We start from the raw sequence: 18,200 nt of genomic DNA on the forward strand, positions 1-18,200 counted from the left end.
ATCCCACATGTTTCCAGAATTCCCTGTGATTACCCTGTGTAATTATACTTACAACACTGAAATGTAATAATCTATTTACTTGCTAATTCCTCTAATAAACTATAAGCTCTCTGAGGACAGGGATAGCATCTTGTTTATATCCCCCTAGTGCCTGGAACACAAGAAATATTCATTAACTATTTGAAGAAAAAGAAAGAAAAACAAAGATCACATTTCCCTTTACTATGTCTGTACACTTGAGTTAGAATACTAGGTTATAGAAGAGGGAAGAATATTGAAGGAAATCAGAGGGCATGAACATGACTCCAACCCTTACAAAAGGGGACAAAACGTGATGTAAAGAATATTAGAAATTGAAAAAAGACTACAGCTTGCTAAAGAGTCTGCTTGACTACTTAATAGCACAGGAGCTTGAGCACATCACGTAACCTCTCTTGGACTCCATTTCCATTCTAATAGAAGTTAGATTATAAACTCTCAAAGTTCCATCACTATGAAAACCCTGGCCTAAGACAAGAAATGACAGAAGAATAGGTAAGGCCTAAATAGTATGTCATCAATTAGAATGTTTCAGAGAAAAGATTTTTTTTTTTAATTTTTTTTTTTAACATTTATTCATTTTTGAGACAGAGACAGAGCATGAACGGGGGAAGGTCAGAGAGAGAGGGAGACACAGAATCCAAAACAGGCTCCAGGCTCTGAGCTGTCAGCACAGAGCCCGACGCGGGGCTCGAACTCACAGACTGCGAGATCGTGACCTGAGCTGAAGTTGGACGTCCAACCGACTGAGCCACCCAGGCGCCCCTCAGAGAAAAGATTTATGGGAACAAGATAGAATGGTCATAGGAACTTCCTGATTTAAAGGAGAAGGGGAAGACAATTCTTGATGAGGCTAAAGCAATATACTGAAAAATTTTTTTGGTGATCCCATTTCTTTTCTAGTTGTTTTAAAGTATATTTTAGTATAAAATCAATATGAGCTAATCCCTTCAATAAATGGTAGCAATATGACAAAAGATATTTTCCTATTTAACTATGTTTTAATGACCTTAACACTTTTTTTATAAAATATGACACTATCTATCTGATCCTAGTATAATATTATTTTAATACACAAAACAGAACTATTCATCAAAAAAAAAAAAGAGACAGATTTGACTACGTTGCAATTAAGAACTGGTCAACAAAAGGCACAATAATAGTAATTATTGTAATTGTTATAAAAGTAAGTAAAAAACTGGAAAAACACATTTGCAACCCATAAAAATTACAAATCATTTGTATTTAGAGTATAAAATAACTTAATAAAAAAAAACAACTCCATAGAAAAATAGGCAAAAGATATTAAGCCCATGTTTGACAGAAAAGGAAATGCAGAAAACCAAAAACAATGGGGAAATGATCCATCTCACTAGATAAATGAAAATTAAGACCACAATGAGACACCATTTAAACTAATTAGACTTACACAAATTAAAAAGTGTAGCAATGCCAAGTGTTGAAAAGGATGTGGATCAACAGGGTTTTAAAAATGGTATAACCACTTTGGAAAACAATTTGGCATTTTCTTATAAATTCTCTATGACCCGGCAATTTCACTCCTAAGTATACATCTTTGAGAAACTTGCATATAATAGCAAAAACTGGAAATTACTCAAATGTCCACCACAGAAGAATAAATGCATGAAATGTATCTTTTTTTTAATATATGAAATTTATTGTCAAGTTGGTTTCCATACAATACCCAGTGCTCATCCCAAAAGATGCCCTCTTCAATGCCCATCACCTACCCTCCCCCCCTTCTTTTTTTTGAGAGAGAACAAACACAAGCAGGGAAGAGGGGGAGGGAGAGAGAATCTTAAGCAGGCTCTATGTTCAGTGTGGAGCCCAACACGGGGCTTGATTCCACAACAATCATGACCTGAGCCAAAATCAAGAGTCAGATGTTCTGTCCCCTCTCTCTGCCCCACCCCTACCTGCGTTCTCTCAAAAATAAACATTAAAAAAAAAGAATGTAAAACTTCATAACTAATCTAAAAGAGAATTTTTCTAGTAATACTAACTTTATGTAAGTATATAAATTCAATAAACGCAGAATCTTAAAATATTTCTACTAATTCATTAAAGATGCAGTAGTTATGTGGCACCTGGGTGGCTCAGTCAGTTGAGCATCAGATTCTTGATTTCAGCTCAAGTCATGATCCCAGGGTCATGGGATCCAGCCCCAAGTTGGGCTCAGCACTGAGCATGGAGCCTGTTTGGGATTCTCTCTCTCTCCCTCTGCCCCTCTCCCCAAATCACGCTCTTTGTCTTCCTCTAAAAATAATATATATATTTTTAAAAAGATGCAGCAGTTATATCCTATCTTCTGTTCCCCCAATTACTTACCCAGTCTCAAGCTAACTCACAAGTGCCTAGAAATAAAAACCTTTACCATAAAATAAATTTCTAATAAAAATATCACAAAAAGAAAAATAAGGAAAACAATTTATATTCTTTTTTTTTTTTTTTAATTTTTTTTTCAACGTTTTTTTATTTTTATTTTTGGGACAGAGAGAGACAGAGCATGAACGGGGGAGGGGCAGAGAGAGAGGGAGACACAGAATCGGAAACAGGCTCCAGGCTCTGAGCCATCAGCCCAGAGCCTGACGCGGGGCTCGAACTCACGGACCGCGAGATCGTGACCTGGCTGAAGTCGGACGCTTAACCGACTGCGCCACCCAGGCGCCCCAAAACAATTTATATTCTTGAAGCAGTGACTAAATAAGACTAATTTTTCTAAGACTTCAGTAAAATATTCCCAAAATTCAGAATACTATACTATATATTTAAAAATGAAATAACTGTGCAACAGAAATATCCTTCCCTGTTACAAAAGATAAAAACTGTCAATAAATCCAATTCACTTGACTAAGAAAGCTCAGAAAATTATTTTTGTTTTTGCATAGGGTCAGTACACGAAACAGTGTGCAGAATCAATGTCTAAGATTAAGACCATCATGATTAATCTTACTGAATTCACACACCTCCTAACTAAGCAAGTTTCATCTTGAGTCATAATAAAATCTTTTTAAAAAAAAATTTTTTTAATGTTTATTTATTTTTGAGACAGAGAGAGACAGAGCATGAATGGGGGAGGGTCAGAGAGAGAGGGAGACACAGAATCTGAAACAGGTTCCAGGCTCTGAGCGGTCAGCACAGAGTCCGACGCGGAGCTCAAATTCACAGACCACGAGATCATGACCTGAGCCGAAGTCGGACCCCTAACCGACTGAGCCACCCAGGTGCCCCCATAATAAAATCTTTTGCGCCACTGACTCTCATGTCCTGGCTACGTGGTGGGATCCAGAAACAGAATACTTTAATTACTAGAGATTTAGCTAGGCTTTATTAACACACTTAGCATTACTTACAGATGATGCAGTTTCAGCTAGGAAGTTGAAATCCTGCAAGTAGGAATCGACAACACCCCAGAGGTGGCAAGATCTGGAATTTACCATTTTAGTGTAAAGGCACAACAGAAATGCTAGCATAGAATTCTAGGAAAATTGGGCCCTTAAGTTCAACATAAACTACCTATTTTTTTTTCAAGTTTTTAATCGAATTCTAGTTAATTAACATATATGGTAAAATTGGTTTCAGGTGTAGAATTTAGTGATTCATCACTTACATATAACACCTGTGCTCATCACAAGTGCCCTCCTTAATAGCCATCACTCATTTGGCCCACCCCCCATTCCTACCTCCCTTCATCAAACCTGTTTCTTCTCCATAATTAAGAGTCTCTTATGGGTTCCTTCTCTATATTTTTTATCCTTCCCATATATTCATCTGTTTTATTTCTTAAATTCCACATACAAGTGAAATCATATAGTATTTGTCTTTCTCTGACTGACTTATGTTACTGAGCTTAATAAACTCTAGTTCCATCTACGTCATTGCAAATGGCAAGATTTCATTCTTTTTGATGGCTGAGTAATATTCCACTGTATATATATTCCCACATTTTCTGTATCCATTTAACCATCAATGGACTTTTGGGCTCTTTCTATAGTTCGGCTATTGTTGATAATGCTATTATAAACATTGGGGTGCATATGCCCCTTTGAATCTGTATTTTTGATTCCTTTGGATAAATACTTAGTAGTGCAATTGCTGGGACGTAGGGTAGTTCTGTTTTAACCTTTGAAGAACCTCCATATAGTTTTCCAGAGTGGCTACACCAGTTTGCATTCCCACATTTCTCACCAACCTCTGTTATTGCCTGAATTGTTAATTTTAGCCATTCTGACAGGTGTGAGGTAGTAGCTCATTGTGCTTTGATTTGTATTTCCTTGATGATGACTGATGGTGACCATCTTTTCATGTGTCTGTTAGCCATCTGGATGTCTTCTTTGGAAAAATGTTCATGTCTTCTGCTTACTTCTTAATAGGATTATTTATTTTGGGGGTGTAGCATTTCATAAGTTCTTCATAGATTTTGGATAGTAACACTTTATCCGATATGTTATTTGCAAATATCTTCTCCCATTCCTTTGCAAATGACATATCTGAACTACCTACTTAAACACAACTATTCAGCTGTTCACTTTTTACTGAACTGCATTTTAACATGTATCTAAAAGCTTTTACCAATGACCAGGTAAAAATAATTACTACATTTGCTACAGATATTAATGCCCTAGGAATATACTCACTGCACCTAATCTAAAGCTGCATGCTATATGAGAGAATTCTTTGAAAATTAAATCTCAGAAAAAAAACTCTGCTTTCCCTGAATAGTGAAAAACACTTTTTAAAAAAACATCTGGCTCAGTTGATCACACGATTCTAGATCTTGGGGTCATGAATCTGAGCCCCACGATGAGACAAGTTCACTTAAAAAAACAAAACATGTATATCAACTACACTCAAATTAAAAGGGTTAAAAAAAGGCTTAAAATACTTATGATGAAAATTATTTTGTGTCCTGTTTTATTTTATTTTTGGTTTCCAGGAAACTAATTTCCTGATACTAATTATTTATTCATATAATTATTTTAGTACTTATGGACTTGTTATAAGCTAACTCAAATATTTATTTGTCCCATGCTTTGTTCCACACAGTAATACACAGTATTTCACTTAATTATCCCCAAGTCTATGAACAGAATGTTTAATATCATCACTTAAGTAGAGATCCAAGAAAAAAAGGTGATACATAAAATGTGTAGAAAATAAACAATGATAAGACCTCTTATTTATCTTACCCTGACTGTTTACACAAAGTATATAAATGCCAAAACAATATATGTTAAGGATTTAAACAAAAACACACCTGTACATGAAAACCAACCAAGAAACCAACAGGTTCCAAATTATGACCTGAGAGATTCTTGAGAAAAAGCCATGAGAAAAAATGTCTTCTAAAAGATACATGTTTAACAAGTTAAATGATTAAAGATAATTAGAAATAAGAAAAGTGTGTCTATCATTGTATAGCCTGACTCTATCAAATAATTCTGGGAGTGGAGAGAAAATGATTCTTTAAGAAGAGCTAAAGTATTAGTAAATTCTTAATATGTGAGTTCAAAAATAATCTTCTAATAAAAATTTCATGTCCAAAATAACGGTAACAAACAATTTTTAAATTAGCAAAATAAATGTAGCTAATTCTGTTCATTTTCATGCAACCCTTCACCAATTAATTAGTATACATATTTAAAAAAATATAAACCCTTTTATCTCAACTAATTTTCTACAAGAACTTAAAAGTCTTTTACTTAAAACAATTTTTCTAATTAATTTATTTGTTTTGAGAGAGACAGACAGACAGACAGACAGTGTGAGTGAGGGAGAGAGAACCCCAAGCAGCTTCCTCACTGTCAGCGCAGACCCTGACACAAAGCTCGAACTCACAGGACCATGAATCATGACCTGAGACGAACTGAGTCATATGCTTAACTGACTAAGCCACCCAGGTGCTCCTATAAGTCTTTTATAACAGACGAGCTACTTAATAGTATTTTGAAAGAAAAAATACCTTTTCTTAAACAAGGATATCGGAATAATTTTATAATTCCATAGTCATCAGCTGTAACTAAAACTTGGCCAATATAATTTCCATCTACTGAATTTATATCATTGATATCTGAATACTTGGGCCAAATTCCATTTACTTCAAGGCCTGAAACACATGTCCATGAAGCCCAATGAACACCTTTTATTTCTTCTTTGTTTGTCACTTCTTTTCCTCCTAAAAATAAATAATAGTCTTAATTTAAGAAGTTATTTCATTTTATTTTTTCTCAAGCATAAATTATACTGATAAAATGGTAAACTCCAAAATTTCTTCGCACTACAGTTAAAGGAGAGTAGCATGAATAGGTAGGTGAATACGGTAAGGAGAGAAGAAAACTAAATGAAAGGAAATTATTTAAAACGCCACTACCCAAATTAGAAACACACAGATTTGATTCTGATGTAGCTTAGCAGGTTCGCTCAAGTGGAGAATAAACATTAATCCTACTAAAATCATGCCAGATTAATCACAACACTGTAAGTCAGAAGAACAAGTAAAAGCTGTAAGAAAGTGGCAAATCAGCTTTTAAATGAGAAACCTAAGAATATACATGGTTGAGAGAAAAAAAGAAAACTGAAGGACCATGAAGGAAGGATGGCCAGGGAGTAATACATTTACATTAGGGATCAGGGCGTTAGGATTCGGTCCTAATTACACACACATTGGTAATAAAAAACTTTTAGGGAGAGGCATTAATTTAATTATGCAGCTAGTTTTATTAAATAAGTTGTTGGAAACTAGTGACTAATTCATTAAGCATCCAACTAACTGAGGTACTGAGAGATAACATTTTGATGGTTGCTCTAATTCTTTTACAAATCTTTGGTGGCAACTCTCTCAAATTTAGGGTTTTAGTTATAGAATGGATATTTACAAAATTTATTTGAGGTAACCACAAAAAAAAAACCCAAACAATTTATGGTCAGGCATTGTTAGCAATTATATTTAATTAGTTCCACCCATAAAAATGGCACTTTGACTTTCTAACACAGAGTAGGACTTTACCAAATACTCCTCACATAGCATGGAATTCAACATCAAGTAGGTTTTAGATACTCCAAGCAAAGAAGTTTTAATGAAGAACCAAAAAGATTTCAATAGGGCAGCCTGATGGAAAAGATCATAATGCCTGAAACATGAGCTCAGATCTTCTTTAATTTCCTGTAATCAAATGTATTTTATACTCTATTTCTCGTCAAATTCTAAAATATTTTACAGGTACTAAAAATCCATAAATAATAATATTAATTTATTAGAAACTTAGAAACTTTTACCTGGCATCCTATAAAAAAGTCTTTTACCATTTCCATCATTTGTCTGTAAATATCTACTATCTGAGGACCAGTCAAGATGAGTGATGAAACTAAGCGACCCAACACATTCCCCAAACTTTTTATAACGTTGCGCAACGCCATAGATATCAACTGAGCTGTCATTGCATCCAACAGCAAGGTAAGTTCCATCTGGGGAATATTTTAACTCATGAATTGCCTCCTTCCTGTCTTTAATATGTACAACTTCGGTCATATCTCTGTAAAGAAAAAATGAGACCACATGAAAACAAGTCATTTGAGAATTAGTTCAGTTTTCAAATGTGTCTAAAATGACTATGAGGCTATATCAAGTATTTATAAATTATAAAACAAATATAAATGATACAAATATTAATTCAGGAACAATTATTTTGTTGAACAGAAATATAAGAGGACCAAATATGCTGGAAGTAGAAGAAAATGCTGAATTTTAGTTTTTTAATTACTTTAAGGTAATTTAAAGATTCATACTAAATTTTCATACAATAAAGGAAATAAAATCACAGATTTTTATGATGAAGTTCCTTGGAAATACTGAGTTTATGAAAAATGCTTAATTACAAACACTGATTTTCAAATAAATTTTTATAATCAGACAAATGTGCAAAATTACATTCAAGAAATAAGGAAAAGAGGAACTGATTTGTATTCAGTAAGACATTTGAATGTATATCTTTATATAGGCACCGCTAATTATTTTTATTTTAACCTCTTCGAGCTTTTTTAATACAATACAAATTCTTCCCAATTAACGACCATTTCAACCAGTAAAGTTAAACAATTTTTTCAATGATGCCTTATAACTGAGTTTTAGTTTGGGACACGCTGTATTGCAGATGCCTCTGAGACATCCAAGTGATGTTAAATAAACAACTGGAAATACACAGCTGGAGTTCAGAGGAGAGATGAGAGTGAGACCTTGGAACGTATTTGGAACCATCAGGCTACGGCTGGAAACTGAAACTGGAGGCAGGATAAGACTATCTAAGGGAGAAAACACAGTAAGAAGAACAACAAGCCTAGGCATGAACTTTGATGTCCTCCAATACCTACTGGTAGGCAGAAGATAATGAGCCTATAAAGAAAATGGAAGCAGAAGTAGGCTGAAAAGGGAAAGAGAATTAACATTCAAAGTCTGGGAAGAGGATGTTTTGAAAAGGAGGGGGTGGTTAAGGGGGCCAAATAATGCTGAGTATCAACCTAGATGAAGACTGACATTTCCTGGCCTTAGAGACAGGGTAGTGTTAGCAAAAGCTTTTTTCTTTTTTGAAGTTTATTTTATTTATTTTGTGAGAAAGAGAAAAGAGAGTGTGCCAGCATGAGCAGGGGAGAGACAGAAAGAGAGAAAGAGAGAAAGAGAGAAAGAGAGAAAGAGAGAAAGAGAGAAAGAGAGAAAGAGAGAGAGAGAGAGAGAGAGAGAGAATCCCAAGCAGACTCTGTGCTGTCAGTGCAGAGCCAGACCAGGGACTCGATCCCACAAACCATGAGATGGTGACCTGAGCCGAAATCAAGAGTTGTACACTTAACCGACTGAACTACCCAGGCAACCCCTATCTTAATCCTTTTAAAGTTGACGTAATGTGGTAGTGACATGGTCAGAAAGAGACAAATGGCTAGCCACTGTAGAATCTAAAATGACCATGTTTTTACAACCAAAGCCTATTCCATACCCTGCAAGAAACTTTATTCTATCCCCCAGGAAATTTGTTAACTATGCTTATCAAGCTCTTCCTCTAAAGTCTTCCTAACTATTCATGAGAATGAATGAGTGCCTCTGAGGAGTCTGCTGTGCATCACACCATGCAGCCCACCATAAGTCAAAGTTTTACATGTATGTATCTTCTAATTTTAAAAATATTTGCACTTTTTTCATTTAATTCCACGATATTAATGTTTATTTTAATATAAAATTGGTAACAGTTTTTATCACAAGGAAGAGATGCTCTAGAAGTTATGTAACTTTGTGCTGGCACATCACCTTGTACCTCAATTTAAGAATCAGTGTGGGGGTGCCTGCATGGCTCAGTTGGTTGAGCATTCGACTCTCGATTTCAGCTCAGGTCATGATCCCAGGGTCATGGGATCAAACCTTGCATGGGGCTCCATGCTGGGCATAGAGCCTGCTTAAGATTCTCTCTCTTCCCCTCTACCCCTCCCCCCCATTCACCCATGCACTCTTGTGCACATGCTCTCATGCAGGTGTTCGTTCTCTAATAAAAAAAATTTTTTTTTAAATACAAAAGGATCAGTGTATTAGGGGGAACCTTGGATGGCTCAGTTGGTTAAACGCATCCAACTCTTGATCTCAGCTCAGGTTTTGATCTCAGGGTCGTGAGTTCAAGCCCCACATTGGGCTCCATGCTGGGCCTGGAGCCTACTGAAAAAAAAAATAGTAATAATAACCAGTGCATTAGATTCAAATCTATTCAATATTCCTCCAGTCATTATATGAGGGTACGTTAGTATAGCTACACTTATGAATTTTGCTTTATGGTATAGAGAATATATACCACAAACCAAGAGGAAACAGTGACCAGGTGAATTTAGGATTAAGAATATTGAGTTACAACAATAGCCAAAGTATGGAAAGAGCTCAAATGTCCATCAATGGATGAATGGATAAAGATGATGTGGTATATATATACAATGGACTATTACTCAGCAATCAAAAAGAATGAAATCTTGCCATTTGCAACTACGTGGATGGAACTAGAAGGTATTATGCTAAGCGAAATTAGAAAAAGACATATGACTTCACTCATACAAAGACTTTTAAGATACAAAACAGATGAACATAAGGGAAGGGAAGCAAAATAATAAAAAACAAAAATAATATAAAAACAGGGAGGAGGACAAAACATAAGAGACTCTTAGAGAACAAAATGAGAGTTGCTGGAGGGGTTGTGGGGGGGAATGGGCTAAATGGGTAAGGGGCTTAAGGAATCTACTTCTGAAATCACTGTTGCACCATGTGCTAACTTGGATGTAAATTATAAAAATAAATAAATTATAGAAAGTAAAAAAAAAAAAATATTGAGTTAAAGTTTTGTGGTTAAACTACAAAGGCATGCAGCAGTCATAATCACCACTCCAGTGATCCTGTCAGCAATGTTGGACTCAGTTGCTTAAACACTGACTTATTAGAAATAAGAACTTATTCACCTAGTTACTTGCAAATAATTGAAAGGTGAAATAAATGTACAATTAACAAAAAATAATCACTATTTTTAATGCATACAAGCTAAACAAGAGGAACTCTTAGACATTTTCCAAGCATCTCAAATTCTTGGTTGCAAAACAATGTAAATGTACTTAATGCCATTGAATTTTAAAATATGGTTAAGATGGTAAATTTTATATTACACATATTTTATCACAATTTAAAAAGCAGTACAAGAGAAAAATTTTACCATATCTCATTGTAAAAATCTGTCCCAGAAAAGAGTCAGTGTCTAGAGAAACGGAGAAGTACAAAAAAAAAAAAAAAAAAAAGAAAAGAAAGAAAAAGAAAAAAGAAACAGAAGTACAAGAGAACACGAGGTACCAGAAGAAGCAAAAGATGTTTTATACAGTTAAAAGAAAGAGACTGAGGTAGAAAGAAACAGGCTGGAGATGGGCACTACTGGCTATGTTAAGGATTATGAACTTCCACTTAAGGACAGTGCTAAGCTTTTATCGTATTTTAGGAAGAGGAGGACTGCAAACAAATGTGTTTAAAAATAGTGAACTGAAGAGTGAATAAGAAAAAGTCTGGAAAGAAGCAAAACAGGAGGTAAGGAGACCTGCTGAGACAGTATTGCACCAATCCAGTTAGGAGATTGCAGAAGCCCATACAAGAGTACAATGGTGAGAATGGGAGGAAGCAGATTAATTTGAAGACTACTCAGGAAGTAGATTCTCCAGAACTCTGTGATTAACTATACAAGGGAGGCAAAAGAGAGAAATGAATTAATGATTTCTGGACTGGGCAACTAAAAAGGTGGTCCTACCACTCACCAGGCTAAGGAGAAGGATTCTGTAAGTATATATGCTTATGAACACACATGGATCTACAGCAAAGTTTTTAATAGCTATATAGAATTCAGTGGAATGCACCATAACTACAATTCAACACAGGATGTTAACTGCTTTAACAAATTCTTTCAACTTTTCTAATGATGCAAACAAACAAAAAAAAAAGTAGGCATTTTTTTTTCAAAGAATAAAGCTACAAATAACAAAAAACATTTCACCCATTTTTAACTGCCCCAAGGCTACCCCCCACCCACCAATGGCAGAGGATCATTACTGAAAATCAATACTACCAAGGAATGGAAGTCAAAACCCAAATTTGTAGCTCAAAATTTTAGCCATTAATTCACTAAACATTCTTAACCCCTAAAACCAAGGTTTTTGAGTTAACCACTTTCTGACAAAGCCATTTTTATTAATATACTTAATATTCAATAAAAGCAATATCTGATATATATGTGTGTATGTGTATATATATTAATAAGAAGGGAGGGAGGAAAGGAAATGGGTAAAAACAATGAGTATTATATAGTCTCACTTAAAAAAATTTACTGTTTTTATTTCTAGTCCAATATCATACCTTACTCTAAGTACAGTGAATGAGCCATCCTTCATTCCAAGGGCAAGATGGATTCCATCTACATTTACAGCTGCACAACGAATGGGTTCTTCCATATTACACCTTGCTATTAGTGCATGATCTATTAGACTCCATATCCTGTAACATTTAATTAAAAGAGTAATTAACCACTGTGTGCTTAAAAAAATGATGAACTCTATGAAATGATTTTGATTAAAATAATCATCTCATTTTAAGAAAGTAATATGAATCTAGAATTTTAATACTTTGCTTTGTCAGAAGGAGATCTTATCTATGAAAATAGGAATACTGTTCATATTTTAAAAGATAAGAATTCCAATTGTAATGAAATCAAGTTTTTCCAATCATTCATTTTAGGTAGATGATTTCTACTCTGATCAAAGGGGATACACACACCCACACATGTATATATACATATACACATACATACATATGGTATATATAAGGGGTGCGTGCGTGTGGTATAGTGGTATATGGTATATACTATATATATAGTCTAAAAAAATTTTTTAAACATTTATTTTTGAGAGACAGAGAGAAATAGAGCATGAGCAGGGGAGCAGCAGAGAGAGAGGGAGACACAGAATCCGAAGCAGGCTCCAGGCTCCGAACTGTCTGCACAGAGCCCGATACGGGGCTCGAACTCACAAACCGCGAGATCATGATCCAGCCGAAGTCAGCCACTTAACCGACTGAGCCACCCAGGCGTCCCTATAGTCTTTAAACTTAAGAGTAACATTTAAGACTATGCAAATTCAGAGTCTGTTCCAGGTTCTAATGTTAGAAATCTATAATGGGTAAGTAGAAAATGCCATTGTTTGAAAAATTAAGAATTATACTTCTAAATAACCTAAAGGACAAAGAAAAAATACAAATGAAAATTAGTTAATATTTTCAAGTTATAATAAAATGTTTCATATCAAAACTTGTGGGATTCAGCTGAAATAGTACTTAGGAGGAACTTTAAATACAGATATTGTAAAAACAAATGCTACAATTTAATGAACAGAAATCTACCCCAAGAGGTTAGGACAAGATCAGCAAAACTAGATTTTTTAAGTGTTTTTAGAGCAGTGTTTTTTTTTTTTTTCCCAATATATGAAGTTTATTGTCTAATTGGTTTCCATACAACACCCAGTGCTCATCCCAAAAGGTGCCCTCATCAATATCCATCACCCACCCTCCCCTCCCTCCCACCCCCCATCAACCTTCAGTTTGTTCTCAGTTTTTAAGAGTCTCTTATGCTTTGGCTCTCTCCCACTCTAACCTCTTTTTTTTTTTTCCTTCCCCTCCCCCATAGGTTTCTGTTAAGTTTTTCAGGATCCACATAAGAATGAAACCATATGGTATCTGTCTTTCTCTGTATGGCTTATTTCACTTAGCATAACACTCTCAAGTTCCATCCATGTTGCTACAAAGGGCCATATTTCATGCTTTCTCATTGCCACGTAGTACTCCATTGTGTATATAAACCACAATTTCTTTATCCATTCATCAGTTGATGGACATTTAGGCTCTTTCCATCATTTGGCTATTGTTGAGAGTGCTGCTATAAACATTGGGGTACAAGTGCTCCTATGCATCAGTACTCCTGTATCCCTTGGGTAAATTCCTAGCAGTGCTATTGCTGGGTCATAGGGTAGGTCCATTTTTAATTTTTTGAGGAACCTCCACACTGTTTTCCAGAGTGGCTACACCAATTTGCATTCCCACCAACAGTGCAAGAGGGTTCCCGTTTCTCCACATCCTCGCCAGCACCTATAGTCTCCTGATTTGTTCATTTTGGCCACTCTGACCGGCGTGAGGTGATATCTGAGTGTGGTTTTGATTTGTATTTCCCTGATGAGGAGCGACGTTGAGCATCTTTTCATGTGCCTGTTGGCCATTCGGATGTCTTCTTTAGAGAAGTGTCTATTCATGTTCTCTGCCCATTTCTTCACTGGATTATTTGTTTTTCGGGTGTGGAGTTTGGTGAGCTCTTTATAGAGTTTGGATACTAGCCCTTTGTCTGATATGTCATTTGCAAATATCTTTTCCCATTCCGTTGGTTGCCTTTCAGTTTTGTTGGTTGTTTCCTTTGCTGTGCAGAAGCTTTTTATCTTCATAAGGTCCCAGTAGTTCACTTTTGCTTTTAATTCCCTTGCCTTTGAAGATGTGTCAAGTAAGAAATTGCTACGGCTGAGGTCAGAGAGGTCTTTTCCTGCTTTCTCCTCTAGGGTTTTGATGGTTTCCTGTCTCACATTCAGGTCCTTTATCCATTTTGAGTTTATTTTTGTGAATGGTGTGAGAAAGTGGTCTAGTTTCAATCTTCTGCATGTTGCTGTCCACTTCTCCCAGCACCATTTGTTAAAGAGACTGTCTTTTTTCCATTGGATGTTCTTTCCTGCTTTGTCAAAGATTAGTTGGCCATACGTTTGTGGGTCTAGTTCTGGGGTTTCTATTCTATTCCATTGGTCTATGTGTCTGTTTTTGTGCCAATACCATGCTGTCTTGATGATGACAGCTTTGTAGCAGAGGCTAAAGTCTGGGATTGTGATGCCTCCTGCTTTGGTCTTCTTCTTCAAAATTACTTTGGCTATTCGGGGCCTTTTGTGGTTCCATATGAATTTTAGGATTGCTTGTTCTAGTTTCGAGAAGAATGCTGGTGCAATTTTGATTGGCATTGCATTGAATGTGTAGATAGCTTTGGGTAGTATTGACATTTTAACAATGTTTATTCTTCCAATCCATGAGCATGGAGTGTTTTTCCATTTCTTTATATCTTCTTCAATTTGCTTTATAAGCTTTCTATAGTTTTCAGCATACAGATCTTTTACATCTTTGGTTAGATTTATTCCTAGGTATTTTATGCTTCTTGGTGCAATTGTGAATGGGATCAGTTTCTTTATTTGTCTTTCTGTTGCTTCATTATTAGTGTATAAGAATGCAACTGATTTCTGTACATTGATTTTGTATCCTAAAACTTTGCTAAATTCATGTATCCGTTCTAGCAGACTTCTGGTGGAGTCTATCGGATTTTCCATGTATAATATCATGTCATCTGCAAAAAGTGAAAGCTTGACTTCATCTTTGCCAATTTTGATGCCTTTGATTTCCTTTTGCTGTCTGATTGCTGATGCTAGAACTTCCAACACTATGTTAAACAACAGCGGTGAGAGTGGACATCCCTGTCGTGTTCCTGATCTCAGGGAAAAAGCTCTCAGTTTTTCCCCATTGAGGATGATGTTAGCTGTGGGCTTTTCATAAATGGCTTTTATGATCTTTAGGTATGTTCCTTTATCCCGACTTTCTCGAGGGTTTTTACTAAGAAACGTTGCTGAATTTTATCAAAGGCCTTTTCTGCATCGATTGACAGGATCATATGGTTCTTATCTTTTATTAATGTGATGTATCACATTGATTGATTTGCAAATGTTGAACCAGCCCTGCATCCCAGGAATGAATCCCACTTGATCATGGTGAATATTTCTTTTTATATGCTGTTGAATTCGGTTTGCTAGTATCTTATTGAGAATTTTTGCATCCATATTCATCAGGGATATTGGCCTGTGGTTCTCTTTTTTTACTGGGTGTCTGTCTGCTTTAGGAATCAAAGTAATACTGGCTTCATAGAATGAGTCTGGAAGTTTTCCTTCCCTTTCTATTTTTTGGAATAGCTTGAGAAGGATAGGTATTATCTCTGCTTTAAACGTCTGGTAGAACTCCCCTGGGAAGCCATCTGGTCCTGGACTCTTATTTGTTGGGAGATTTTTGATGACTGATTCAATTTCTTCGCTAGTTATGGGTCTGTTGAAGCTTTCTATTTCCTCCTGATTGAGTTTTGGAAGCGTGTGGGTGTTTAGGAATTTGTCCATTTCTTCCAGGTTATCCAGTTTGTTGGCATATAATTTTTCATAGTATTCCCTGACAATTGCTTGTATCTCTGAGGGATTGGTTGTAATAATTCCATTTTCATTCATGGTTTTATCTATTTGGGTCATCTCCCTTTTCTTTTTGAGAAGCCTGGCTAGAGGTTTATCAATTTTGTTTATTTTTTCAAAAAACCAACTCTTGGTTTCGTTGATCTGCTCTACAGTTTTTTTAGATTCTATATTGTTTATTTCTGCTCTCATCTTTATTATTTCTCTTCTTCTGCTGGGTTTAGGCTGCCTTTGCTGTTCTGCTTCTATTTCCTTTAGGTGTGCTGTTAGATTTTGTATTTGGGATTTTTCTTGTTTCTTGAGATAGGCCTGGATTGCAATGTATTTTCCTCTCAGGACTGCCTTTGCTGCATCCCAAAGCGTCTGGATTGTTGTATTTTCATTTTCATTTGTTTCCATATATTTTTTTAATTTCTTCTCTAATTGCCTGGTTGACCCATTCATTCTTTAGTAGGGTGTTCTTTAACCTCCATGCTTTTGGAGGTTTTCCAGACTTTATCCTGTGGTTGATTTCAAGCTTCATAGCATTGTGGTCTGAAAGTATGCATGGTATGATTTCAATTCTTGTCTACTTATGAAGGGCTGTTTTGTGATCTAGCATGTGATCTATCTTGAGAATGTTCCATGTGCACTCGAGAAGAAAGTATATTCTGTTGCTTTGGGATGCAGAGTTCTAACTATATCTGTCAAGTCCATCTGATCCAATGTATCATTCAGGGCCCTTGTTTCTTTATTGACCGTGTGTCTAGATGATCTATCCATTTCTGTAAGTGGAGTGTTAAAGTCCCCTGCAATTACCACATTCTTATCAATAAGGTCGCTTATGTTTGTAATTGTTTTATATATTTGGGGGCTCCTGTATTCGGCACATAGACATTTATAATTGTTAGCTCTTCCTGATGGGTAGACCCTGTGATTATTATATAATGCCCTTCTTCATCTCTTGTTACAGCCTTTGATTTAAAGTCTAGTTTGTCTGATATAAGTATGGCTACTCCAGCTTTCTTTTGACTTCCAGTGGCATGATAAGTAGTTCTCTATCCCTTCACTCTCAATCTGAAAGTGTCCTTAGGTCTAAAATGAGTCTCTTGTAGACAGCAAATAGATGGGTCTTGTTTTTTTATCCATTCTGGTACCCTATGTCTTTTGGTTGGCACATTTAGTCCATTTACATTCAGTGTTATTACAGAAAGATATGGGTTTAGAGTCATTGTGATGTCCGTAGGTTTCATGCTTGTAGCGATGACTCTGGTACTTTGTCTCACAGGATCCCCCTTAGGATCTCTTGTAGGGCTGGTTTAGTGGTGACGAATTCCTTTAGTTTTTGTTTGTTTGGGAAGACCTTTATCTCTCCTTCTATTCTAAATGACAGACTTGCTGGATAAAGGATTCTGGGCTGCATGGTTTTTCTGTTCATCACATTGAAGATCTCCTGCCATTCCTTTCTGGCTTGCCAAGTTTCAGTAGAGAGATCAGTCACGAGTCTTATAGGTCTCCCTTTATATGTTAGAGCACGTTTATCTCTAGCTGCTTTCAGAATTTTCTCTTTATCCTTGTATTTTGCCAGTTTCACTATGATATGTCGTGCAGAAGATCGATTCAAGTTACGTCTGAAGGAGGTTCTCTGTGCCTCTTGGATTTCAATGCCTTTTTCCTTCCCCAGATCCGGGAAGTTCTCAGCTATTATTTCTTCAAGTACTCCTTCAGCACCTTTCCCTCTCTCTTCCTCCTCTGGAATGCCAATTATGCGTAGATTATTTCTCTTTAGTGCATCACTTAGTTCTCTAATTTTCCCCTCATACTCCTGGATTTTTTTATCTTTTTCTCAGCTTCTTCTTTGTCCATAATTTTATCTTCTAGTTCACCTATTCTCTCCTCTGCCTCTTCAATCCGAGCCGTAGTCGTCTCCATTTTATTTTGCAGTTCACTGATCGCATTTTTTAGCTCTTCCTGACTGCTCCTTAGTCCCTTGATCTCTGTAGCAAGAGATTCTCTGCTGTCCTTTATACTGTTTTCAAGCCCAGCGATTAATTTTATGACTATTATTCTAAACTCACTTTCTGTTATATTGTTTAAATCATTTTTGATCAGTTCGTTAGCTGTTGTTATTTCCTGGACGTTTTTCTGAGGGAAATTCTTCCGTTTAGTCATTTTGGATAGTCCCTGGGTTGGTGCAGGACTGTGGGGCACTTCCCCTGTGCTGTCTTGAATAACTTGCGTTGGTGGGCAGGGCCGCAGTCAGACCTGATGTCTGCCCCCAGCCCACCACTGGGGCCACAGCCAGACTGGTGTGT

At 36.1% G+C, this 18,200-nt stretch overlaps 1 protein-coding gene across 5 annotated transcripts in view; it reads right to left on the reverse strand.

The window, feature by feature from the left end:
- Positions 1-18,200, reverse strand: part of EML5 (EMAP like 5) — a 178,836-nt gene that overhangs the window by 106,273 nt on the left and 54,363 nt on the right. For 4 of the 5 annotated variants that reach the window (XM_042990304.1, XM_042990303.1, XM_042990306.1 and 1 more), the window contains 3 exons: positions 11,966-12,103; positions 7,336-7,592; positions 6,023-6,235 (listed from right to left, as the gene is read on the reverse strand). In XM_042990304.1, the coding sequence (XP_042846238.1) occupies positions 6,023-6,235; positions 7,336-7,592; positions 11,966-12,103 (608 nt within the window). The remainder of the gene's footprint in view (positions 1-6,022; positions 6,236-7,335; positions 7,593-11,965; positions 12,104-18,200) is intronic. The other variant, XM_042990305.1, reaches the window with a different exon arrangement.

Source organism: Panthera tigris, chromosome B3 (genome assembly GCF_018350195.1).
Source record: "Panthera tigris isolate Pti1 chromosome B3, P.tigris_Pti1_mat1.1, whole genome shotgun sequence".
Lineage (NCBI taxonomy): Eukaryota > Metazoa > Chordata > Mammalia > Carnivora > Felidae > Panthera > Panthera tigris.